Below are 27,075 nucleotides of genomic sequence, written 5' to 3'. Positions count from 1 at the left end.
GAGAGTTCAGAGGAGGGGTGTGTGTGTGCGTTCTGTGGCCCATGATTCAAGAGGTCTGCCTTCTCTAGCCATCTTCTTCATTACAGTCTCATGAAAAAATGAATGTTATTCTAATGGGGGCTCTCTCATTGCAGCAGTGAGTCTGCAATGGGGAGGGGCACTGGTGGCTAGACAAGAAAGTTGTAGCAAGTCCCTCAAGGCAAGGACCATATCCATTCTGTTTACTACTGTAACCCTAATGCCTAACATAGAGCCAGACACAAGGCATATGCTCAATAAATGTTTCTTGATTCAATCAACTCTCTCTCTCTCTCATTTTTTTTTTTTTTTTGGCTGCATGGCTTGGATTTTAGTTCCCTGAGCAGGGATTGAACCTGGGCCCACGGCAGTGTAAGTGCTGAGTCCTAACCACTGGACCACCAAGGAATTCCCTGAATCAATTCTCTCTAGCTGAGAGGAAACTCTGATTGGCACATGCCATAAGTTTTTTTTTAAACTCACTTTTTAAAAAAATTTAATTTTTATTTTATATTATAGTTTATTTACAATGTTGTGGTAGTTTCAGGTGTACCGTAAGTTTTTGATGAATTGAAAAATGGGAAAAGAAACTCTTCCAAAACCAAGGTTGGGGGAAGTCTGGTGGGGGAGGGTGCTGTCTGGGAGATGCATGCATGGGACACCTTGCCCTACCAAGTGCATCCTCTCAAAGTCCGGGCATCTGGTGCACAAGACACCCCAGAGGCTCCCTCACAGGTCCTCACCCAGAGGCTAAGGCCTCAACTTCTCTTTTTCCTGACTTTCTTACAGACCCTCTTGTTGGTGATGCCAGGCCTGTCTTCTCATTTCAGTTGCTTTTTCTACTCCTTCCTGGCTTGCCCCTGCCTTCCTGCCTAGGCCCCATATTTTGAGAGGGCCTGAAACATTGGGGGTTAATAGTTGGGAACCAAGATGCCCCTGACCCACCCTTAATTGAGAATATGAACTAGAAAACTAGACTGGCCTTCACCCAGCTCTGGAGGCCAATCCAGGGGAAGCAGAGAACTGGAGATGACTGTGACAGTGACTGTGCCTGTGGAAAAGCCTGAGGAAAGACGAGAAAGAGAAAATTTATCTAGTGCCTTCCTGGGCTTCTTCTACCTCATTTCATTTAACCTTCACAACAATCTGGGGGTGTAATGCAGACATTATGTCCATTCATACAGATGAGGAGACTGAGGCTCAGAGACGTGATCTGTCTTCACCAGATCACACTGTAACTGGAATCAGTTAGACAGATCCTGGCACTGCTGTATACAGATTGCTTAACCCCTCTGACTTTGTTTGCTCCTCTGTTAAACGGGTGTAATCATGCACAACCCACAGGGTTGTCTCGGGGATTAAATAATAACCCTGATTAAATTAATGTGGCTCATATTTAAACTTATGTACTATAATTAATGTAGTTGTGGAACCCAGTTTCCACTGGCCTTCCCCTGAACAACGTTTCAGCTGGAAGCTTTTTGCTTTGCTTTGCTTTTTTTTAAAAATAACATCACTGGGCCTTGCTGTACTCCTGGGACTTCCAGAGGACAAGGCCCTTTCTTCAGTCAAGCTGACCTAAACAGAGCCAGCCCTCCTTCCCCTCCCAAGCCACAGCTGTGTGTTGGAAAGCTGGATGCCGAGGCCCCTAATAAAGAGCAGACCTCCCAATCTCCTCGTTCCTTCCCTCTCCCCTCACACGGTTTTCAAATTAAAAGTAACTAAAAGCTAAGGCCTAAGAGAAGGAGAGGGGAGTAGGGGTACAGAAACATCCCTAGATTGAGGAAGTGGGGCTCTCTCCCTAGGAAAAGCGTATCCAAAAATCCAGATCCAGAGGGGTCTAGTCCTACCACATCTTTCCCAACTCCACAGTCTCTGGTCCTCAGGTCAGTAAGCAGGCTGAAGTGTTAGGGACCCTAGCAGAGGGTCCCTGTGGTCTCCAGCCACGGGGAACTGCTTTCTACGTCTCTCTGGAGACAAATCTCTGGGGAGAGAGCAACAAGGAACCCAGAAGAGACGCTGCACCCTTAGCCAGCCACTGGGAGGAAGAGGAGGTGTGCCGGGGCCCCCAGAGAGAACTGTCACCCCAAGTTACACAGGCCAGTCTGGACCCTCTTTTCTCCTCCTTTTCTAAGACTTGGGCCTCTCTGTGTTCTGAGCGTGCAGAGGCTCGCAGCAAGCTTCCAAGCCTCAGCCGGGGCAGACCCGAGGCAAGGGCGGGGTCCCCGGCGCTCTGCGGGGACTCCACACATCTGTGCACCACGTCCACAGGCCTCCTCCGAGCCTTCCCGACGAAGGTCCCTTCGGTGGGCCCACGGAGGCGTCTCTTCCAGGCCCAATCAAAAACTGAAGGGGGTGGGAAAAGGGACAGTTAGAGCCTTTTTTCCCTCCCAACCATCAAGCGGCCCTTCATTTTCAATTCAGAAAGCTAGAAATGTGCCCCCCTCCATCAATTTCATTTGAAAAACCAGTTGCAGGTTGGTTTAAATGTGATTTTCGTTAACTAACGGCTTTGATAACTGCTGCAACCAAAGGTCTCCTAAAGCTGAAGGACCTTCTGAATTCTCCGAGGAAAGAAGAATTGGGGGGTGGAGCTGGAGAGGAGGGGAGGAGTAAAGGAGAAACAAAAAGCCAACTCAGCGGGAAACGCCCACGAAAGCCGAAGGTGTGACGCCCTGAGCTGCGGCATGGTCTCCCAGGGGTGGGGTGGGGACGGAAAGCGCGAGCCCGGGAAGCAGGGCAGGGGGAGATTTTGTTTTTGTTCTCAGGAACCATTGCGATGTGGTTGTAAAACCTTTGTGGAGTCCTCTTTTTGATGGCTGGCTCTGCTACATCTTTTGCCTCCACTTTCCTAGTCGATTGAGCGCCTAGATGCGCAAGGTCACGCCAGAAACACCGCACTCCCCAAACTTCCCACATGGCTCAACTCCCGAGTTGGGCCTCCTTCCCAGAGGGTCGCAGCTACCCAGACTCCGGGTTTGGGGAGAAAACCCTCATTCTTAACCCCATGATGATCCCTCAAGGGAAAAGCACAAGAGGTTGAAAATCAAAATCCGGGTGCAGGCTGAGACCTTCGCTCAGCTGCCCAAGCCGGCGAGGGTCACTCCTCGGGGCGCACAGGGTGGCCTGGTCACCCGCGATGCCCCAGGCAGAAGCCGACGAGAAGAGACCCCTCAGTCCGCCTCGGCCAGGAGGCGCTTCTTGCCCGCTGCAGCTCCAGGACCACCCAGGACACCGGGCATCGGGGGAGCAATCTGGAGGATCTTAGAACAACACGGGGAGAGCGAAACTCGGCTCGCCCCACCTCCCAGCGACGCCCAGGCTGACTGACGGGCGCAGCCCCGACCTCTCCAAGCCTCTGGCCAGCGGCGGGGGGCGGACAGCAAGATTCAAACCCGCCTATGAGCAGTGGGAGGGGCAGCTGGGCAGGACTCGTCTTAAGGAACGAACCGCCTCTTTCCGAGGACCTCCAGCCCCGAGGTTGCTCCTGACCACTGGGTTTATTTTGCTTTTGCTGGAGAGGCAGATGTTGCCCTCTCTCCATCTTTGCTCGGCCCAGACTCGGCGAAAACTTCTCCCAACCATTTGCTTCTCTGCGCCACCCCCCACCGGTGTTCTATGCCGGGAGTCTGCTCCCCAGGCCTTTAAACCGTCTGGAATGTCACACATGGAAACCTTTAGCAAATGTTTGTTAATGATCATAACAAAGGCATCATTCAAATTAGGCAGGTAATTACTACCAGAAGGACAATTGAGTGCTTACTTGCTCATCCATTCTCTCTGCTTTAAACTCGCGAGGAGTTATGGCCCCAAGACACCCTCCGCCCAGTCCGTTTTTCGGGCCCCTTTAAGCTTCTCTGAAATGAACTGTGAAGTTACCATTTGTGGGCGGGGAGTGCTGGGGCCCTGCATTCGGGAGATCCCGGCGTGACCGGTCTGGCAATTTCTTAGCAGCAAAGCAGGCCTTCCTGGGTAGGCCCTGCTCCCTGCCTCGCTTCCTACCCTCTTGGGTACCTGGTATTAAAACTTAGATCTCAGCTTGACTTTTTTAATTGCATGAAAGCCAGCACCCGCTTTCCCTCTAGTATTCCGCACTCTGATTTTTTTGGGGGGGTGCCTTTAGTCCCCGTTCATTATCTACAAACATTACGGTATCCTGTTAGCATTCCGAACAAGGGGCTGTTCATATATTCGCCTTCAATGATTTCCTGAAGGAACATGTGGAAGTAATAGTGAGCAGGGCAGTCACCCGAACTGAAGATGCACGAGAGGCGGTTGAGCAGAAGGGCTGGGGGTATAGGGCCCCTAGCCCAGCCTCAGGCGTCTTCCCCTGCCTGACATCCCAGGAACCGGTCCCAGTTCAATACAGCACCGCTTGGAGTACTTCTCTGTGACCATCCCCTGCAGGCTGTCCCGCGTCCATCCTCTGGATGAGGGGAAAGGTGATGCCTGTCCCACGTTCCAGCCTAAACCAGGCCGCGCTGGCGGTTCTCAGGAGTGTGTGTGTTGTGTGTGGGGAGTGAGGGTGGGGGAGGGATGAGCCCCTCCACCCAGCAAGAGAATTCAAAATTAGAGAAGGCGGGGAAGGTGAACGCGCTCCCCTCCCCCGCCCTCGCTCGGCAGCCCCACTCCGCCCAGGTCTGGTTCCTGGAGCTTTAGCGCCCCCTTTCCTTCGCGAGCAGGATCGCTTTCTCCCGGCGCTGTCTCTTGCCTCGCGCCCCCCGCAAAGGGTTTGGGGCTCCGTTCTCAACCTCCCGGGCACAGGTAGGGTCCGACCTAGGCGGCGGGAGGGAGCGCAGGGAGAGTCAAATTGCACACACACCCACACACCCACACACCTCCCCCCCCCGAGCGCGGAGGTGACAGGCTGGTTGTAGAGGATTCCCCAGACGCTCAAGCCTGAGCCTTTTTGTGTGCGTGATAGAAGCCAGGACAACCTCGCCCAGATAACCATGAAAACAAAGACATGACAAGATAAGTGCTCCAAGGGAGTAAAGGTCGTTCTGTCGATGAACGTTCCAAACCTATGCAGACCCTCGACTCTTTGTACCCTCCTTCAAACCCGTTTTCAAACAAAACCAAACAAAACCAAAGCAAACCAAAAAACACCCATCATCTTATTAGGCTCAACAGTTTGCCTAATCCCATTAAAGGATTAGCAACTGCACGGCACTTTCCCTAAAAGACCCCAGGTTCAAAACGACGCAACCGCTCGGAGACCTCTCCCGACGGCCCCAATTATAGTCGGGCTAGGAATTCCTACAGAAGGGACACTTCTCGATTCCAGATTTATATTCTCTCTGGGCATTAACTGCAATTTAACGTGTTCTTTTTCTTCCTTTCAAAGAAAATACAAAGCAACATAGCTGGCATAGGAAAATGTCCCCCAGATCAGGAGGCAAACTCATTCTGGAAATGATGGGCCGTTTGTATTTTCGCGAACCTCTTTCCCGGCAGAGCATCCACACCTCCCCCTTCCACCACCACCCCCCCACCCCATCTGGTCTGCTTCTCCCCGCCCCCCAGTTGTTGTCGAAGTCTGGAGGTTGGGGCTGGACCCCCTGATTGCGTAAGAGCAAAAAGCGAAGGCGCAATCTGGAGGCTGGAAGATTCAGAGCGCACGGTGTTCGAGGGAAACTCTTATTTTGAAGAGGCCAAGAGGAGGGGGGGCCTTCATTTCCTGACAGCTATTTACTTAGAGCAAATGATTAGTTTTAGAAGGATGGACTATAACATTGAATCAATTACAAAACGCGGTTTTTGAGCCCATTACGGTTGGACCTAGAGTGAGAGAAACAGAGGAGGGGACTACAGGAGAGGACTGAAGGCCGTGGACACATTTTTTGCTCCATATGTGGGATTTTCATTGCGAATTGACATAGGAGGAGAAGGTAAGGGAGGAGAAAAAGGATTTTTGTTTCTAAGAGAAGTCCCTAAATCAGGCCCTTTGGGCTACAAGAAGTGAAGTAACTTCACTTAAAGTTTGGGCGATCAGAAAAAAAAAAATTGGAGTTGAGTTCTAGTTGTGTGTCCAGAGAGTAATTTATTTTGAATAAACTTCACTTGGAGGAAAGATAACTATAGAGTTCGAAAGTCTAGGCATTTAAAAAAAACACATTTTCCAGACCTATTTTTAAAAGCAGTGTTTTTCTAACAACTCTATGGCCTCCCAAAGAAATTGTTTAGGGTTACATTTTTGAGGTTTCTTTTGGGATTGGGGGTGGTATTCCTGTATACTGGGACTAGCACCTAGTAATGCTGGGAGTTGGGGCAGAGGTGTTTGCCCTCTTCCTGGCATTGGGTCCTGGAAGGCGACAGGTTTTTAACGAGTGTTTTCATTCCTCGACCGCGGTTTGGCGCGACAGCGCTGTAGCGGGTGGTGTGGAGCGCGGCCGGTGGACCGAGGGAGGTGGGGAGAGAAGAGCGCGGAGTGGGGCGCGGAAGGGGTTGAGGGGAGGGGAGGCGTGAAAGGCTCGGCTGGAGAGGGCCGGACCTTGGGTGCCCGCCGGGTGCACATGGCGCTGACCCAGGGCGCGTAATTACTGGACGGCGCTGCGCCCGGTGCGAGCCGGGGCCAGACTCAGCACAGCCTTGGCGGCTGCGAGACAAGCAGAGGAGGCGCGGATTTGGGCGAGGGTTTGGGGAGCTCCTAGGAGGTTTGTGGGATCAGTGAAGTGTGAGGGAGAGCGGGCGCCAGCCCCGCAGTGCGCTCTGGTTGCGCGCTCTAGCGCGGGGGCGACGGCGGCCAGGGCAGGCAGGCAGGCGGTCTGGAGTAATGACAAACACATTTGGCCCCGAGTGAAGAAGTCATCGTCGCCTCGCATTCCAGCAACTGGGATTTGAGGAATTTCGAACTGCGCTCCAAGGGGCTCTCATTGTGCGCGGTGGTCCCCACCCCCACCAATCTCTGCGCGCCCCCTTCCTCGGTCGAACCGTTTATGCAAAGCCCGGGGCTCTGCTCCTGCCCAGTCCCGGCCGCAGGAAGGAAAGAAGGAAGGTCGCCAAGAAAGTGGAGAACTTCTTGTGGGGGAAGTTAGGGACAACTCGTAACGGAGAGACTTGGTTCCCAGGTAAGACAGGAAGATGGGAGGCGAACTACCTCCCTCGGGGCACCCGGACCCTGCACCCCCCTCGCATGCCCCTTTCCGCGCGGGGATGCGTGGCACTCGCCGCCCGTGCTTCACCCTCTCCAGTGTCCCTGTTTCTATTCCACTCCCTGCGCCGGCCAGAGTCTCTGCCCGCCTCGGAGCTCTCTCCTCGCGCCCCTCCTTCTTCCACCGTCTATCCCCATGGAAATCGTCTTTTATACGTGAGATTAACTTCTCCAGGCAGCGCCAGGGGAGCGGGCGGCGTCCACTTGGCTCGGAAACAACTGGGATCAGCGGTTCAGGTCGGAAAGGGTCTCGGCCAGCTCAGAGTGAGAGGGAATGTGGCTTGACCGGAGTACCGCTGTCTGAGGGGGCCAGGAACCCCGGCCGCCTGGCCAGGTGTGAAGGAGCTGCCAGTAGCCTGGCCAAGCGTCTCAGCCGTGGAGGAAGCGAGGGGCTGTCGGTTCGCTGTCTCTCCCGCCGCCAGAGCGCCTCCCCCGCACTTTGCTCCCCCAGCCCTGCTAGGACCCCAGGATGTATAGAAAGAGTGCCTGGAAGAACTTGACACTTAAATCCATCTCCAAGGGTGAGAGGCAAACTGGGGCTGGAGAGGGAGCGTGAATGACCCTTATCAGGTCCGGACTGCCCCGCGCCCGGCCCGGCCGCCTAGAAAAGCCCCTGGCTTCGCTGTGTGGGAAATGGCTTTTTGGCTCCGCAACCGAATTGCTCAACGTTTTGGACCGCCTCGCCTCGCCGCGGTCGCTCTCGAACAGAACTAGGCAGCTTTTTAGAGCAGGGAGAGACATCCGGGGCAAACGGGGCACGACAACCAGCCGCACAGCTCACCGGACTAACACCCCAGAGACCGGCGAGCCCCGGGGCCGCTGGAGGGGAGAAAGGGGCCCCCGGGACGTGAGCACCTCATTTGTTGCCGCTCTGGCTCTGGTTTTCACATTCCCTCCCATCCCCAATCTCCACCTCCATCTGACCGACCCAGGCCCTGGTGCTGCTGCTTTGCTCCCCTCTTTTCCTTCTCTCTTGCCTTTCTCCTCTCCACAGTCCTTACGGTAAAGGGGGCCCTTCCTCCACTCCCCGACAGGCGAGGGCCCGACCAGCCTCACTGACACCCTAGTGAGTCCCTGCTTCGGGCTCTTGGACAGTCTTGCTTTTGGTTTGACCCAAGTGTAGCTGGACTCCAGGATTGGAGTCCCAAGAGCGAGGGGTGGTGGCGAGTGGGAGATAGATGAGGTGGGAGAAGGCACCAGGAAGGAGCCCTCAGCTGCCCCTCGGCCCTTGCACCAGCCTTTAGACCGAGAGGGACTCGAAACGGAGCCTTGGCTCCCGGCCTCAGGTCCGCTTTCCTCCGGGGACACGGACTGGGGAGGGGTGTAGGGGGAGGGGCATCGGGCCGGGCTTTCCAGCTGCAAACGCGTCTGGCGCCGAGGCGGGCCCGTTTTGTGCCTCCTGGGGACCGGCCGTGGGCGGCGCGCAGTGCCGGGACGCATCCTGGGGACGTGGTGACCGGCGCCTTCCTGCAGACCCCGGTGGGTGGGACTCCCTCTGGCCTCCGGGGAGCTGCGATAGGGTTACATGTTGTTGATGGAAAAGTGGCAATTCAGAGGGGGAAAGCTAAAAGCTTGCCCGGTCGCCGAAAGGTACGGCTCTCAGCCTCCCTTGCGTCTGGTCTTAAGGGGTCCGCGCGCAGCATCAGCCAGCGGGGTACGCGAGGCGGGGGGTAAGGTTTGTGGTCTTGCCTCGAGCGCGGGAGGCAGAGTAGGGGCAAATTGCTTTTCCCCACAACACTCTAGTCCAGGCTCTGCCGGTGCTTGTCTTTTGCTGTAGTGGCTCGGTGGCATTTCCTTTTGTTTTAAACTGAACAGTGAGGCAGGGATCCGTTGGAAAAGTAGATTGTAGGGGATGGACGACCTCGGAATCAGGGTGCTTCCTTCCCCGCCTATTGCAGTCTTCCCCTTCCCCGCGAAAGGGGAGCGAGAGGCGCAGGCGGCGCTTGTGTGCTCAGGGCAGCCTCGGCTGAGCAAGCGTCGGGCAAGGGGGACACTGGGGAAAGGCTGGGTTCTTAAAAGCGCAGGAGGCGCAGCCACGGCGGCCTTCTCTGCGAGCAGCTGTCCGCGGCCGTGGCGCTTTCCGGCCCATAGGAGGCGCTAGCGCGCGACTGTAACCCTAAACCCACCCGGTCCTTCTCCCTCCACCCCGTCCAGCCCCCTCTCAGGTCTCAGCCGAAAACAATGCGAATGCCTAGCGTCGTGCCTGGGGCGCAGCGGCGGACGCGGGCGCTAAACCTGGGAGTGAGCGGTCGTTGCCCCCAGCGCCGGGGTGACTGAGCTGCCGAGGACGTGGACCAGCGGGAGGGGGAGCGGCCCTCTCGGTGTTCGTGTGGGCGTGGCGGGGCCGGAGGCCGGACGGTGCCAGCGCGGAACCACCCCGGCGAAGGTGGGCGAGCAGCGGTCCCCGCTGCGCTGTCGGGGACCCGGAGCCAGAGCGGCCGGCGGGAGCGAGGAGCTAGCCGGGTAAGATTCTCGGGGCTACCGCGCCCTCTAGCGGGCGTCCGGCTCGCAGTCCGGCTCTCCGCCAGCCTCCGGCGGTCCGCGCAGCCGCTGGGTCGGAGCGCAGCGCTGAGACCCAGGGGAGACTAACCTCGGTCACCTTGCCCCCTCCTGGAGGCCTCAGATTGACGCCTCGCAGGCACTTTGTGTGCCCGAATGGCGCTGGGTGGGCGAGACAGGCGGAGGTCTACGGGTTTGGGTATAAGGGTAGGGACGTCATAGTCATTAAATGTGGGAGAAGCGGAGGATGTAAAGTCCTGGGCGCTCTTGCGGGGGCGGTGTCAAGCCCCTCGAAAGTTCTCCTGCCGCGCAGGCGGCCTCTTGCTGTTTGTTTTACGACCCTGCGTTATTGTGCAATGGGAACAGTCGTTTCCAATCAGCCCGCAGTTCCCGGGCTGCGCGGCCGTCGCGGCCCCCGCCGGGGGGTTTACGAGGGGTGACAGTAGCATGCGAACAGATTGGGCAGCGCGGGCCCGGCCACGGCGTCGGGACCCCCACCTAGCGCTGCCCAGGTGGTCTCCCTCCCCTGAGCGGGCGGAAACTGCAAGGTGGGGAGAGCGTTGGCGAAACAAAACCCTGAACCGCCCGACCTCCTCCCGAGTGGCTTTTCCTGCTGAACTTTCTAAACCTTTGCGACCTGGGATGGCAGCGCCATTTTCCTGGCTCCCGAAGCTCAGTCTCCTCGGCCGACCCTCTGGCAGGGGTGATGGTGGTGGTGGTGGTGGTGATGTCTGGCCTTCAGCGAATTCTCCTGGGGCCCCGCGGAACTTTAAGCCATTTCGCAGACAGTTACCCTATTCCTGTTTCTATTCTGCGGGCTTTGAGCTGAGGTCACCACGAAACCTAAATGTACAACCCAATAAAATAAGAGATTGGAAGTTAAGATTTGGGACATTTTGGCACAGAACTTGTAGCAGCATCTGAGTCCTGGCGAAAGCCGGACTGCCTGTCCGTTGGACCAATACTGCCACCTGCTGGTTTTACTTGAGAACTCCAACGACCCTTTGCGAGAATGGGCTTCGCGGATATTCTAAGCGAGTCGTGGCACCAGGAAGATGCATTTTCCACCCGGTAGGACCAAGTTTTCTTTTTCTGTGAAGTTGCAAGAATCATTGGGCTGACAACATTTATTTTATGGACTTCTGGGAAGTCTTTCGCCTTAGTTGTTAATCCTTTGTATTTACCTAATGAGCAAAGTGCTGACCTACCACATCTGATTATCAGAGCAGACCTGTGAAGAAGATAGGTGGGTTATTTGCATTTCCTTTTACAGTGAAGCCCTAGTGTTGGAGACTTGGTGAGATCAAGTATACTACAAGCTGCTACACCTAAGGTTGTCCCATTAGGTGTCACACCAGTTTGGTGACAATCAAAAGGAAGTGACATTGTAGTCTCCCGTGGTTAAATATCTGGTGCAGGAGAGCAGAAAAGTTTATGAGCTCAGATGGTCCCATAAAATGTTCCCATGTAAAAATACTCCAGCCCCCGCCCATCACTGGAATATCTAATGGAACTCAAGGAGATAAAAACAGTAAAACAGGCTCTGGTGAGGTGCAGATCCCAGTAAACACACCCTCGCTGAAGTTGCCACCAGGGTAGACCAGCATTTGGATTGCCTGGGCTGAGGTTACAAGAACATTTGTCGCAGGGAAAAAGCAGCACATGTAATTTTCACAGTTAGAATTAACTGAAGAGAGCTGAAATTAACTGAACCTCGGAAATCTGAATCTTGAAGTCATCAGTGGCTTTTGGGACTGTGAGAAAGTCTTCTGTGGCCTCTAATCATGCCAGGGTGGGGTGAAATTCAGTATTCAGTGGCTCTGCAGCGGGATGCATTGAGCAGCTGGTGATCCGGAAGCCAGCTCTCTGGCTTTGTGAGAAGAATGCCATGCTCTCTCTTCTGGAAATAGTGCCCTTGCATTGCTTGCCCTCTGTTTACTCTCTAGCTTAGCATGTTGTTTTTGACTGTAGAGTCAGAGTTAATGGCTCTTTGCTTCTGTTTGCAGGGACAGAGATGACAACCTGTTAAAGAATAGTGGCTGCAAACAGATTTGTTTCTCTGTTTACATGACTGTATTTGTTGGTTCAACTTGAAACAGTCTTGATAACTACACCAGGCTTCACCACATGCGAGTTCAGATCCGATTCTCCACTGCGCAGGTGGTACAGGGCCAGTCAAGTGGCCTCTGGGGCCTGACTGTCTCAGTAAGTAGAAGCTGCAGTAGCCCCTCTGATGTCCCTCTCATCTAAAACATTTTTGGAGCCTGCAGAAAAAGAGGCAGTATGAAAACTAACAGCTGCAGTTTCTGAAGCCCTTTCAATTAAACTATAGAATTTAGTCTTTATAATAATGCAGTAAGGCAAGCCAGCAAGTCAGGTGTTCTTAGTCCTGGTTTACAGAAGAGACTGAGATTCAGAGAGGTGGCCTAGGTGTCAGATGTGGGATCAGAGCCTGCTTTAATGCCATTTCTATCGTATCTTCTGAGAGAAGGAATGAAGGACCAGAGAATGGGGGGTGGGAGGAGAGACCACACTCATTTGTCTGAGAGTGAACATGGAAGAGATCTCTTTTCTCCAGTCGTTTCTCTAACCTGTGGCAACGAGTTGTGAGTATAGAGGACTGAGACTGAAGTCCAGCACACGGCTGGCATGAGAGAAATGATTATGATTAAAAAAAATGTTTTTTGGATGAAATCCATTCTTCCTCCTTGCAAAGTGATTTATTCTTGCTGACTCATAACATGCTGTGTCTCTCTGAACCTGTAACCTCAGTTACTTATATTTGCATGTCCGACTTGTGGATGAGCTCTAGGATAGGGGTTACCGATTCAGGATGAACATTTACTCCCAGGGTAGAAAAGCCCGGGAAATAGCAACATGACTCCTAGAGATTCTCACTCCAGGGCCAATAGGAAGGGAAGCCTCTGTTCTTTCCAGTTGTTTTCCATTACCTCCCTGTAGGGCTAACAGTCTGCAATTATTCACGAGTAAATTGTCTGAGTTACAGACGAGTAATGACACGAAACTTCACAAATATGCCTAGATTTCTAGCCAGGGGACCACTCTTATCAGAGAAGGGAGGTTGAAATCATAAGTAAACACATGTTGATTTTCAGTATTTGTATCATTATCGCTTGCTCTGAGGCCCTGTTTTCATTGCCCACTTTGTATGTCAGTAAGTAATCCCCCCTGGCATCGGGTCCCCCATATCTGGATGCACAGAAGGAAGCATGGTGGGGCCTGGCCAGGGCAAAACGCTCCTCAGAGCCTGCGCTGTAAAAGCAGTGAGCCCCTCTCTTAAGCTCGGGAATGCTTTAAAGATGCATCATTGGCAAGCCCAGCTAAAGGAATGCAGGATATAAATGTGATAAAACCCAAGACATCAAGCTGGCTCTGGAGGGCTCCTTTGAAGTTTGCTAAGTGGATTATCAGTGGGAGGCTGATATTTATATGTACGAACACACAGGCCGTTACTGCTAATTGTGGTAAATCAGTCTGGCCAGCCTGGCCCTGGGGCCCGCTGTGCCCGTCACCGCAGCAGTGAGGAGACCCTGCATCCCTGGGCACACGCCAGGATCCTTGGAAGCCATCAGCCAGCTAGCATTGTGCAAATTGCATTTGGGTTCACAACACATTGTGCTGCTCTCACTGCGGCAGTGAGCAGAGGAGGAAAGCAGGGCCCCAGTTTGCATTAGGAAATAGTTGGGGGTGGAGGGAGCACAGAGGGTTGAAACACTGACCTTCCCTTGAGAGAGAACATATGGTGGATTGCAGAGAGCGTGTTTTTTGCATTACACAGACGTGGTGTTAGAATCCTGGCTTTACCACCAACAGTGTGATTTGGGGTCATTTGCTAAACCTCTCTGAGCCTCAAGCGGCACTTTTTAAAATCAGATATTTCACAGGGTTATCATTAACAAACATGGCATACACATGACAACTTTGGCTTAATAAATATTGGTTTCTCGTTCCTGCTTTGGAGAAAACAGAATTATCATTTTTTTCCTGTCCAGCCCACTCACTGTTACCAGCATTCCATCTTTCACTCTGTCTTTCTTCCTCCTCCATTTAACTGGTAGAATTGAATAGGGCAGAAATCTGATGTCTGCAGGTAGGCCAGTTGCCACTTCCAAGCAAGAATACGTGATGAAGCTCTCAGGCTCCACCAAAAACTACTAGACTATTATCAACTGGATCCTCTGCAACCAAAAAAAAAAAGAAGAAAACAAGGGCTAAACACAGGCATACATGAATTTCTTCTCTTGTTTTGTTTTTTAGACAGCTTACTCAGGAATCATGTACACACATCAAAGTCAGTGATGGAACAAATTAAGTCCCATGAACTCATTTCCATTGCATGAGTTGGGGTTTTGAGCAACTCAGAGACCCAGTACCTCCCAGGCCAAGGCTTAGGTGATTTTTATGGGTCATCTTAAAGCTTGCGCCCCTGCCCAGGCCCCTCAGTGGAGCCTCTTTAATTGAAACTTGGGTGCTCAGCAGCCCCAATACCTGCAAGCTCATCGTGGTCGACTTCAGGAAGATCACTTTCTCAGTGACTTCATGTGGGAAGTGAAGGGGGAGATAATAAAATTTGTGGGGTGTGCATGGAAAGAAAAGGATAAAGGAGAGGGGCCTTTTCAGAGGGTGGACCAGAATGGATTTTTCAGTGGTTTTCCTGCAGGGCAATATGGGTCCTTCTTTACATTTTTCCCTCCGTTAATTTTCCTTATCCCCCCTTTCTTGCCCACTGCTTTTCCCTGTTTTGTCTTAGGGACATTCAGTTTCAGTCTCTCTCTCTCTACTTCTCTTCCATTCCCTAGAATTTGTTGCAGGAAATCAGGGTGGAGAACTTTGCTTTTGCAGGTACAGGTACCTGTGTGAAAACGAATCATCCATTGAATTTTATCCTGTGGTTTACTGCATCCCTGAAACACAAGAATTTAGCCACACTTTTCTCTCGCACTTGCTCTCCCTTTTTCACTTCCTTTACTGATCCTCCTTCCATGCCTGTGCCCTCGGCTTTCCTGTGCCTTGTTTAGCTTGACTGTGAATGTAACAGGTCCTGGGAGAACTTGGGCTGGGGGCCCAGGCCTGAGCCTGGTACAGGCCTGCCTATGACATCCTCTAAGTGACATTGGGTTAGTGCAACTTGTAAAACGTCTATACCAGAATGGCTCTTAAGTATTAAGGTATTTGTTGGCAGCCCAAGCATCTTTTACAAAAGTTACCGAGGATGTGACCAAGTATTTTCTGTTAGCGAAACACGAAGCAAATGACAACGCATTTTGAGTGAAAACAGCTCAAGTTTAGAAGTTGAGTAAATACATGTGTTTATTTGTTTTTCACAATCTTTATTTAAATGGTTTAAGAGGAACCGTTCTTCTGTACGTTTGGACGTATTCCAAGACAATAAAGTGAGGCGTTTTGGAATTTGAAAGCTGCAGGCAATCAAAAAGGGTTTTGGCTTCAGATGGCTCCTGTCATGATCTTGGGGCCGCACAAGGCCATCTGATTTCTGCTTCTTAGGCATCTTACTGTTTTAACTGTGAATCTTAAACCAGGATGTTGTTGACTAAAATGATGCTGTTAACATAAAATTGATGACTAATAAGAACCTGCTGTATAAAAAAATAAATAAAATAAAATTCAAAAAAAAATAAAAAGGCAATTTAATAACTAAAAAAAGAAAAAGAAACATTTTCCATAGTGTGAAGTGCAAAGAGAACTAGGCTCACGGATTGTTTTATTGACTAATATTGTTTCTGTTTGACTTTTGACTTTTTCAGTTTTCCAGAACTATGGGGACTTCCCATTGGGCACTCCTGGTCTTAGGCTGTCTCCTCACAGGTATGGATCCCAGGCCTATCTGAGCTCATTGTCCTAGGGGAAATCTTTTTTTTCCCTAAGTTCTGTGCTCTGTGGGTATATGACCTATACTGTGCATACTGCAAACAGTCCAAAAGAGTAAAGAGAAGTAGAAACCTATGGGACATTATCTAGAATGACCACAAACCTTCAGTTCCCTCTGCTGTATTGCACTAATTCCAATTCAAAAAGAATGTTCTTTATATGTGTAATCATGGCGTTGAAATATTGTTAGGAAGAATAGTCTAAATTTGCCCACCACCCTCTTCCGTTTCCTGGGACATGGGTTTCCAGTAGAGGTGGATCAGGGAAATTCAAGAATGCTCAAAGGAAACAAATAATGGAAAATTCTCATCTAGAAAATCATGCCTGTCTAAAGTTATACCTGTCTTAAGTGGAAGATGCTTTAATTGCTACAAAATCTTAGAATCACCTTTGGCCTTGAAATCGAATTAGTAGACTATTTGACTCTTGGGGAAGCTTACTAACTCTTTTCCAACAGGAGGATGCCATTGGGGCCATTTGTTGAAATATTTATTGGACTTTCTTAGTTTTCATCCAGATATTTATAAATTGCAGATGTTCACCACGACGCCAGTGTTTTTCTAGTCTGAGGAGTTAACTTAAGCCTATTAGTGTCTTTAGGTCTTACCTAGATGGATATGGTAGAACTGAGCATTATCAGTGATTTAGGAGTTCTGAAGTCCACTCAGTATTCCCCATCTGCAGGATAGTGACCCAGGTGTACTTACCACTTCCCTGTTAACAAAGCTGATCAATCACAGTGGACACATACTGAAGTTGGGTGGGATTCCCACACCAGGCTCAGAGGGAGGTTAGAGAACATTAATGAATAATTAATTAAGTCATAATATCTCTTCTACCAGTTTTATAGACAGAGGAAGCTAAACTGACATTTTAGGTTCTAAGATGAACTTAAGAGTTTTTGCTCTTGGGCTTGACTATTCTTTTTGAATTGAAATCCACATCCTCTTGCTTTGGTTTCTGGAAGTCATTAGAGAGGAGGCACGCCAGAGGTTTGAGAGGAACGGAAGATGCATACTTCTTGAGCACGAATCTGCCTTGTGTCTTTACTACTGTCTGCGTTCCCTGTCCACAGTAAAGAACGCACGTGTGCTTGAGCTTATGCTATCTTGGGATATTTCATGGTCACACATAAGAGTCTAAAATATGGAGTTGGAGTCAGACGTCCTCTATCCATTGGAGTGTTTGGAGGGGTGAATCCAGGGGCTATTGAGGCCTTAGGAGCATTTGCTGCTCTCAGCAGATGCGGTGCTGTTATAATGGGGGGCCTTTCACGGGCATCCAGGCTAACGGATTTTTGCGTAGAAATGGTCATTGTCCATAGAAGCTGCTCTGGGTGAGACCGTCCTTTTGGACTGCATCCTATTCAGAGCATGTTTCCTTTTACAGGGCCGAGCCTCATCCTCTGCCAGCTTTCATTACCCTCCATCCTGCCCAATGAAAACGAGAGGGTTGTGCAGCTGAATTCATCCTTTTCTCTGAGATGCTTTGGGGAGAGTGAAGTGAGCTGGCAGTACCCCATGTCTGAAGAAGAGAACCCCAATGTGGAAATCAGAAACGAGGAGAACAACAGTGGCCTTTTTGTGACGGTGCTGGAAGTGGTCAGTGCCTCGGCGGCCCACACAGGGCTGTACACTTGCTATTACAACCACACGCAGTTGGAAGAAAGTGAGATCGAGGGCAGACGCATTTACATCTATGTGCCAGGTGAGTTGCCTGGGTCCCCTGGACCAAGCTTATCGTCGTCCCGTCTCTCCTGTTAATTGTATGAGAGTTTTAAAAAGTATAAAAATAATAAATTTTCATTGGAGAAAATTTGAAAACTAAAGGCAAACACACAAACTTAAATCAAGATCATTTGTCATGCTGTCATCTAGAAATATTCACTGTTAATATTTTGGAACTGTATTAAGTTTTGAAAATCATTGTCATTGTGGCATCTTTTATTGGCATTGTGCAGAATGTCTGAAATGTACTCATTTCTTTTTTTTTTTTTCTTACCTGCCTGAATGAGATCAACTCATTAATAACTGACTACATAATATTTTGCTACGTTCAGTATTTTTTTTCCCACACACACTGTATTTTATTTTTACAAGAGATAAATAAACTGGCACCAAGCATTGTAAATGGACGACCACGACAAAAGCAACAATGATTGCAATTACCAAACACGAAACACACTCATACTATGTCATAATATTGACATTCAGTCCAGTAATCCTCCACTGTAACAGCTCCTTTACTTTGCAGTGAAAATTGATTTGTATGTTTTTTGCCTCTGAGTCCTTGTGGGATTTTTTTTTTTATTCAAACAGAAAGTCACAAAAATTATAATCATCCTCATCAGTTCACTCAGTCCCATGTAATTAATTTTTTTTCATCTTGATCTTTTGTTAGCACTTTTATGAATTCATCAGTTTTCCATTAGAGTTCTGAAAATGCTTATTCATTCAGTTCAGCAGTACAGTCAGTTACCAGAAACCTGTACTTGTCAGAGTCTTTTCCATGAATTCCTTGAAGATGAAACCCTTTTATAGGAACACTTTTGCGAAAGCATTAGAGTACACCCAGAACTGTCTGTAAATGACAAAAGACTTAAAAATGACCACGGTTAAAGATTTGATGAAAGTTCATAATAACGCAATTGACAAGGAAAGTTAGTTATTTCTGAGATATATGAAATGCACTCATTTCTATTCAGTTTGATCAAATTCAACAAATATTTACTGTGTATGCTTTGTGTGACAGGCACTGCTAAGTGCTGGGGCCACAAAGTAATTAAGTAGGCCTTACCTTGGACTTGCTCATAGATCATTATAATAGTTTCCAAATAACCATGCTACTTCTTAAATTCAATAAAACATATATAGGCATACCTTGGAGATGTTACAGGTTTGGTTCCTGACCCCCACATTAAAGCCAATATCACAATAAAGCGAGTCACACAAATTTTTTTTTGGTTTTCCAGTGGATATAAAAGTTACGTTTGAATTATACTGTAGCCTATTAGGTGTGCAATAGCATTATGTCTTAAAAAAACAATGTACGTACCGTACGTTTAAAATATTTTATTGCTAGAAATACCATCATCTGAGCCTTCAGTGAGTTGTAATCTTTTTGCAATAGTAACATCAAATATCGCTGATCACAGATCACTGTAACAAAGGTAATAACAATGAAAAAGTTTGTAATACTACAAGAATTACTAATATGTGACACAGAGGCACAGACTGAGTGAATGCTGTTGGAAAAAATGGCACTGAGAGATTTTCTTGATGCAGCGTTGCCACAAACCTTCAATTTGTAAAAAAATTCAGTATCTGTGAAGCGCAATAAAGCAAAGTGCAATACACCGAGGTGTGCCTGTATTTACTCTTGATGATTTGGATTAGATTTTTTTCTTTTTAGTAAACATTCAGGTTGATGTTGTCTCTTGTCCCCCAAGAAGCACATGCCAGGATAGGAGTAAGGTGGGATTAAGTATGTAAGGGTTTTACTAGGAGAGAGGCTTATGAGAGAAAATGGGGAGGGATCCAGCAGAGGCTGGGAGAACTGTCTGTCTGCATTGTAAGTGTGACCCTGAATGAAGGAGAGTGGGAAGGAAGGTGGGGTAGATGAGTCCTAGACCTCTGGGCAAAGAAAGCTGGGGAGTCCTCCAGGCTAAGGAACCCCTGTCCCACACAGTCACTGTCTGGAAGCATCTCTGGAGGGCATGGCCTAGGGTTGTGATGGATTTCAGAGCCAGGCCCCGTTGCTGGAGGAAGGTGTGGTGCTTTCCCACAGCACCCTAATTAACTAGCCTTAGCCGTGAGCTTGAGATGCATTTGGTCTACCACCCTCCTAGCATTGCCTGGGTACTCCTTTGTAATGATCTATGTCTATATCTGTACCTGTATCTATATCTGTACCTGTATCTATATATATTGGCTTCTTCCAAGGACAGTTGTTAAAAGAAGGACCACCATGTTATTTAAACATTGCATAGGTAACACATGATGGTAGGGGAGACTTGCATTTTAAAGGAAGCTCTGGCTGATGTGTAATGGATATCAAACTGTATATTTTAACCTGAAATTAACTTGCAGCTTTGTTTGCTGGAATCTTTGCTAACAGAGTTCAAGAATTTGGAACTCTAAACACAAATTCAAGTCATGGCAATTTTAATATATAGATGGGTGAGTTAAAGAGGAATACAGCCAGAGTACTTGGTTTCAAATAAACCAACATATAAACCATTTACAGCTCTTGCCATCCGTGTCATTTTAGCAGAGGTAGAGTAAGGGGCTTTCAGAAGTGTATCTTCATACCTTTCTGTCTTTTCAAGTTTTTAAAATTGGCTCCTCTTCCTGCCTTCTGTAACTGTGGGTGCTGCATGGATCTAGACCCTCTTCACTTCTGTTCTGACACTCTTATCTGTATCAGCCTTCCCTCCTAACAATCAAAAAAAAAAATGTTTCAAAAAGGGTAGGTATTTAGAGTGTCACCCGTCATTCCCACCATAAATACCGCCCCCCTCTCCCGTTGTGAAGACAATGGTAGGAAGGTGGGTTTGTTAAAGGTCCCTGGGTCTTGGAGTTTTGATCTGCCTAAGATTGCCCAAAGATTCTTCTTTTTTTTTTTTGGTTGCGCTGTGCAGCTTGCGGGACTCTAGTTCCCCGACCAGGGATCGAACCCTGGGCCCTTGGCAGTGAGAGTGAGGAGTTCTAACCACTGGACTGCCGGGGAATAACCAGTCCAAAGGTTCTTCTTGTTCCTCCCTTGCCCAGCACAAACATCATCTGGCTAGGCCCTGCATTGTCAGAGATCTTGTTTGGAACTATGAAGAGTTGCACATCCTTTGCGAAACTGATGCTTGAGACTCTCAGTACTTCTTACCATAGTAGCTTAAGTAGCTGGTTTTCTTTTGAAAAGGAAATTCTCAAGCTATGGGATTATACATTTTATTTATTATTTGAGAGTCATTTTTTTTAATAGGTAGGTTTCTGTACTACTTTTCAATAATACTGACTATAGGCCATAAGCATTGTCAAAAGCATTGCATAATTTAAAAATTATAAGTATTTTCTCATGTTTTGAACAGACCTGATTATTTTGTTGTCCATTTTTTGTTGTTTTTAGTAGTTGCTTAAATTTTTACCTCAATTCCTGACTAATATTTATATTTATCATCAGTATTTTTTTATGAGGGTATAGGCAATTTGGTATTGTTCATACTTTAAAAAGTATGAACCTTCTAGCTTTTATGATGATTAATGTCAGTGGGGTGACACTTCTATATATATGTGTGAAGGTAAAATTCATACCTTTGAATTTGATTAATGGCAAAGGAATAATTTTTCTGCATGTATGTGTAAAGATGAAATTAATCCCTAACATGTTTTTCTTTCTTTTTCAAACCTCAGACCCAGATGTCGCCTTCGTACCTCTAGGAATGACAGATTACTTGGTCATCGTGGAGGACGATGATTCTGCCATTATTCCTTGTCGAACGACTGATCCTGAGACACCAGTGATCTTACTCAGCAGTGACGGGGTGGTGCACGCCTCCTATGACAGCAGACAAGGCTTTAATGGAACCTTCACTGTCGGACCCTATATCTGCGAGGCCACCGTCAGGGGGAAGAAGTTCCAGACCATCCCATTCAATGTTTATGCTTTAAAAGGTACTTGTGCCCTCTCCCTCCTTCTTAAAGTAAGAGTTACAGGCAAAACAGTCAGATGCATGTAGGGTTTTTTTTTTTTTAATCTTAGTCCCTGGTGATGGGAGACCCCAAATTCTGATATGGGAACTTAGGATCCCACCCTTACCGTACAATGTTAATAAGCTGACTTCTGTGGCTGTAACAGTACGAAGCTTAGCAATACCAAAGGCAAAAGCTTTCCTACCCCTGTAAGATTTTGTGTTTCATCAGTTAACTTCAAAATACTCTAAGGAATTCTTTTCTTGCATAAGCCTCTTACTGTTTAGTCACATTCCTGACTACAAAGGCCCTAACAACAAACACACACCTGTGGGGGTTGGACCCCTAGGTTAATTTTAGTAACTTAAGAAAAGTGATTTTGATTTTGAGAAAAGCTGGTGGTTGTCGACTTCATCCCTTTGATGCGAGTGGTTAATGCAAATGGGAAAGTATAAACCATGCTTGGGGCAACAGATTTATCGAACACTTACGTGTAGGTGTGGCGTTAGCGAGAACGTGCCACTTAACTTTTGTGAAGGGCTTATTTTATGCCCGGCTCTGTGCTAGGTTCTCGAAGTGCTGAGAATACCTGGGGAGCAGAGTGGGAGAGAAGAGGAGAATAAGCGATGGGGTGGGAACTAGTGCCTATAGGGGAGTGCAGGTCAGTAAAGGCTGAGTACATCCATCAATAAAGGTGGCTGCAGTTGTAATTAACCCAAATGCTTGCCGGTTCAAATGTGGTCTTCTGTTTAATTGGAGTTTATTTTTACTATTGTTATTGCTCTGCGTGTGTATGTGTGTGTGTGTCTTACTTTGTGCCAAATTATGTATGTCAACGCAAATCAAGGCTTCTGAGATTTTCAATATTTTGTCTTGATCAAGGTGGTTTGCAAATTATTTTTCAGGGTCATCTTAAAAAAGCCCAAACCTTATAAGATCCTAACTATACTGTGGATATTTAGGTCCTTGTGTTTGTTCTTTTTTGAAATAGCAACATCAGAACTTGATCTGGAAATGGAAGCTCTTAAAACTGTATATAAGGCAGGGGAATCGATTGTGGTCACCTGCGCCGTCTTTAACAATGAGGTTGTGGACCTTCAGTGGACTTACCCTGGACAAGTGGTAGGTACCCTCACGGCCCCTGGTGGCATGGAATGGAGTACAGGAGGGGTCCAAAGACCCATCGCTGATGGGGCATGGCACTGACCTCCTCTAGACCTCAGCTTCCCATCTCTAAGCTTCTCACTGACCAGATGACTTCATGGCTCTTGGAGCAATGGGAGAGTCTGAGATGATGACAGCTGGACAGAATGCATAGATATTTCACACTGAGCCCTTTTTCTCATAAGTATGAAAGAAACCAGAAGGTTCTATGGCTACAAGATAACAACCAAAAAAATTAAAAAACGAATGGATTTTAAAATTTGCTGATTGCTGAGAGAGTCATGAATTCTCCTTTTCTTGGCTCTCATGCCTTTGGGTTTTGAGGCATTTGATAATGTTGATTGCCTGACCCCTTCTATTTCTGCTTTGTGGACACCCATGATACTTCTGCCTCCTGCCTGCCTGGTCTTTCTTTGCATGGTTTTCTTCAGTGAACAGGCATAACTTGAGTCATTCAACAAAGATTTAATGATGTTTGCCAAATCCCAAGCACTCTGTTAAAAGCTGGCCCATGTACAGAAAGAGGGAGAAGGAGGGAGGAGTGGAGATGGAAGCGGGGAAGGGGAGCCTCCGTGCCATCTCTGATCCCTGGGGATTTACACATAGGGTCTCATTCATTCTGTTTTTTTTTTTTTAATTGAAGTATAGTTAATTTACAGTGTGGTGTTAGTTTCGTGTACAGTAAACGGATTCAGTTATACATACATATATTCTTTTTCAGATTCTTTTCCATTATAGGTTATTATAAGATTTTGAGTATAGTTCCCTGTGCTATACAGTAGGTCCTTGTTGTTTTCCTGCTTTATATTTAGTGGTGCATGTATGTTAATCCCGGGTCTCATTCATTCTAATGCATTGTGGTAAGTGTATATGAACCATTGTGAAAGGCTATGATGGTCCCACGCAGAAACAATTAGCAGTGTTTAATGCAGGGGCCTCATGGAGAACAAAAAACATATATGTATATATATGCTTTTTTTCCCCCTTCACTCCTAGTTTGCAAATTTCGGCTCCTTGCTCTTTTTTTGGCATTTTATAGTATCTCTTCTTTTTTTTATAAATTTATTTATTCTTATTTTTGTCTACGTTGGGTCTTCGTTGCTGCGCACGGGCTTTCTCTGGTAGTGGCGAGCGGGATCTACTCTTCGTTGCGGTGCGCGGGCTTCTCCTTGTGGTGGCCTCCCCCGCTGAGGAGCACGGGCTCCAGGCGCACGGGCCTCAGCAGTTGTGGCTCACGGGCTCCAGACACGCAGGCTCAGTAGTTGTGGCACACGGGCCTAGTTGCTCCGCGGCATGTGGATCTTCCCGGACCAGGGCTCGAACCCGTGTCCCCTGCATTGGCAGGCAGACTCTTAACCACTGTGCCACCAGGGAAGCCCCTAGTATCTCTTCTTTTATCCATTTCTCTCCCCCATGCTTTTGCTGCCCCTTTCCTTTCTCTCCAGGGCATCTGATTGGAAGTTGGGCATTTTTACATATTGCTTTATAAACCTCATGTATTGAAGAGACATTCATAGACCTATATATATATATCTATATATATCTATATATATCTTCACTGAAATGTAAAGCTATCTGATTTTTCTGTTCATACCTGATTGCCTTTAACCCTTAAAACAGAAACATTTCATTTATTGGCGATAAATTTTTTTTCCCCTCGAAACCAAACTATGTGCTTTTTGGCCCCAAAGTATATAATCAAAGTATTGGTTTATAAATCATATTTTTGTTTGATATTAAAAATAATGTAGGCTTATTGTTGTAACTTCATAAAATTTAGAGAAACAGGAAAAGTCACTTCCCAGAACACCCCCATTAAAATTTTAGGGAGATAAATCCTTTAAATACTTTATAAATGTAATAATTAATAGCAACTATACTTTAAATAGTACTTTGTTATGTATTTTTCCTGTGGCAGTATAGCACAAATACCTTACTATGTCATTAAATATCTTTTTAAAACAGGATTTTCAAAGGAGTGAGCTTAAAAAAAACCCTTTTTTTAATTAGACTTTATTTTTTAGGGCAGTTTTAAGTTCACAGCAAAATTGAGGGGAAAATACCGAGATTTCTTGCATAGCTCCTGGGCTCACACGAGAGCAACCTCCCCCATCACATCCCCACAGGGCGGTACACTTGTTACAATCCGCGAACCCATATCAGTGCATCATTATCACGCAGAGTCCGTAGCTTACATGAGGGTTCACTCTTAGGAGCTAGCTTGTTAAAGTCGGTTTTCCTCCCCTTTTTCTGTAGAAAGGCAAAGGCATCACAATGCTGGAGGAAACCAAGGTCCCGTCCATCAAGTTGGTGTACACTCTGATGGTCCCCGAGGCCACGGTGAAAGATAGCGGAGATTACGAATGTGCTGCCCGCCAGGCCACCAAGGAGGTCAAAGAAATGAAGAAAGTCACCATTTCTGTGCATGGTTTGTTCTGCTTTCTAAAATGTCCATCGGCTGTGCTGCTCGGGGATCCACTATGCGGTAATCATTGTTTAATGGAAACTTTTCCCTGTACAGAGAAAGGGTTTATTGAAATCAAACCCAACTTCAGCCCGTTGGAAGCTGTCAACCTGCATGAAGTCAAACATTTTGTGGTGGACGTGCAGGCCTACCCCCCTCCCAGGATAGCCTGGCTGAAGGACAACCTGACTCTGATTGAGAATCTCACGGAGATCACCACTGACATAGAAAAGATTCAGGAAATAAGGTAAAGAAACACCCTTCCTGAGTATGCCTTTTCTTTTTATTGTGTATTCCTAGATAGACTGAGGTTTGTGCGTGTCTTACAACCCAAACCAAGAGTCCATATAGAAAATTTAGCAGTCAGAAATAGGAGATAGTGGAAATCAAGTACCTTTCCCGATAACATTGCAATGCAGTAATAGTATGTTGGTAAGTTTATGATCAAATGAGAAAAAGAAGAACTGAAAATCTCTGCTCCCAATGAAAGGTACGTTCCTGGATTCAGCAAGGGATGGAGGAAAGAAAGTAAAATTGGACCCACTTGTATGGTGATTACAGTTCCAGGGCAATTAGCACATAAACCTACATGAAACAAAACATTGCTGGCTTCATTTGAAACGCATTTGCCCCAGTGAGGCCTCCATGGGAAATAAGAGTAGTGTCTGGTTAAATGTGGTTAGGAGAAGACATACAGTGAATAGTTTGGATCCCTGCCCTCTGAGGAGTCGGGAGACTGCTGTCATCTCTTAACCAGTGGTGGAGTTTTGGGTAAGTCACCCTTCAGCCTCAGTTTTCCCATCTATAATGTAAGGTTAATAATACCTTGTGTCCTTCAAGGCGAGGAACTGGACCAGATGATATTTTGAGGTCTCTTGCAGTTTTAAGCTCTGATTAGAATTTAGGAGTAGAAGGTACCTCTTGAAGGGCTCAGCTAATCCAGCCCTGCACCTTTGTCAGAAACCATCCCAGGGAGACACAGTCCTCTATTTCAAGCCTTCAGGGAAGAAGAGAAGACAGAACCCCTCTCTCATCAGTTCGCTTAACCTCAGGATTCGCTTTCTTCTTTCTGAACTAAATTCCATGTGCAATTGAGAAGTGACATCTGGGAAAACGGTCCTGGAAACCTCTGTGGAACAGTGATGGAAAAAGAAGTGGGATACTGAATCTGGAAGGCTTTCTGATGACACGAAATGGAGGTGCACAAAGAGGTGGGCAGTGCCCAACTTTCCACTAGGCTGTGAGGCCAGAGAAGAATAGGGTGATCCTGGCACAGCCAACACTTGAGACACCTGTCTGAGCGCTGTCTGCAAGCTACAGTCAATAGCGATGGCCAGACAGCGGTCGTCAGCTTAGTGGTCCAGGAGAGCGGCCTGTTCAGGTGCTTCGAGAGTTCCTGCAGCACATCTGGTCCCCATGATGGGCAAGGGAACATAGGATGCATATGATGGAGGGGTGTCTGGCTTACTTAAAACTAGTGGATCCGGGCTTACCTGGTGGCGCAGTGGCTGAGAATCTGCCTGCCAATGCAGGGATACGGGTTCAAGCCCTGGTCCGGGAAGATCCCACATGCTGCGGAGCAACTAAGCCCATGCGCCACAACTACTGAGCCTGCGCTCTAGAGCCTGCAAGCCACAACTACTGAACCCGTGTGCCTAGAGCCTGTGCTCTGCAACAAGAGAAGCCACCACAATGAGAAACTTGCGCACCGCAACTAAGAGTAGCCCCCGCTCGCCGCAACTAGAGAAAGCCCACGCGTAGCAACGGAGACCCAACAGAGCCAAAAATAAATAAATAAAATAAATAAATTTTAAAAACCCCAGAGGGCTTCCCTGGTGGCGCAGTGGTTGAGAATCCACCTGCCAATGCAGGGGACACGGGTTCGAGCCCTGGTCTGGGAAGATCCCACATGCCGTGGAGCAACTAGGCCCGTGAGCCACAACTACTGAGCCTGCGCGTCTGGAGCCTGTGCTCCGCAACAAGAGAGGCCGCGATAGTAAGAGGCCCGCGTGCCGCGATGAAGAGTGACCCCTGCTGGCCGCAACTGGAGAAAGCCCTCGCACAGAAACGAAGACCCAACACAGCCATAAATAAATAAATAAATTAATTAATTAAAAAAACAGTTTAAAAAAAAAAAAACCAGAAAACTAGTGGACCACCAGCTTCCTTGGCTGAACAAGTGC

At 47.9% G+C, this 27,075-nt stretch overlaps 1 protein-coding gene and 1 non-coding gene across 10 annotated transcripts in view; one reads left to right on the top strand and one right to left on the bottom strand.

Annotated features, from left to right (window-relative positions):
- Window positions 1–353: 353 nt before the first annotated feature.
- On the bottom strand, window positions 354–426 carry TRNAV-UAC (transfer RNA valine (anticodon UAC)). Its single transcript has one exon. It is a non-coding gene; the product is annotated as a tRNA-Val (tRNA).
- A 5,311-nt stretch (window positions 427–5,737) lies between these two features.
- Window positions 5,738–27,075, top strand: part of PDGFRA (platelet derived growth factor receptor alpha) — a 44,427-nt gene continuing 23,089 nt past the window's right edge. Inside the window, exons 1-10 of one of the 9 annotated variants that reach the window (XM_057546614.1) lie at window positions 8,623–8,761; window positions 9,326–9,634; window positions 10,576–10,741; window positions 11,677–11,875; window positions 15,457–15,517; window positions 16,970–17,287; window positions 20,986–21,246; window positions 22,256–22,386; window positions 24,685–24,856; window positions 24,950–25,139. In XM_057546614.1, coding sequence (XP_057402597.1) covers window positions 11,798–11,875; window positions 15,457–15,517; window positions 16,970–17,287; window positions 20,986–21,246; window positions 22,256–22,386; window positions 24,685–24,856; window positions 24,950–25,139 — 1,211 coding nt within the window. In that variant the 5' untranslated portion in view covers window positions 8,623–8,761; window positions 9,326–9,634; window positions 10,576–10,741; window positions 11,677–11,797. Of the gene's footprint in view, window positions 5,910–6,512; window positions 7,089–8,589; window positions 8,762–9,325; window positions 9,635–10,575; window positions 10,742–11,676; window positions 11,876–15,456; window positions 15,518–16,969; window positions 17,288–20,985; window positions 21,247–22,255; window positions 22,387–24,684; window positions 24,857–24,949; window positions 25,140–27,075 lie in introns of those variants that run through there. The other 8 variants (XM_057546618.1, XM_057546616.1, XM_057546615.1 and 5 more) reach the window with 8 other exon arrangements.

The sequence above is a fragment of the Balaenoptera acutorostrata genome, chromosome 5, assembly GCF_949987535.1.
Source record: "Balaenoptera acutorostrata chromosome 5, mBalAcu1.1, whole genome shotgun sequence".
Lineage (NCBI taxonomy): Eukaryota > Metazoa > Chordata > Mammalia > Artiodactyla > Balaenopteridae > Balaenoptera > Balaenoptera acutorostrata.
Note: the sequence above shows the minus strand (reverse complement) of the source record. Positions and strands in the feature narration are given on the sequence as shown.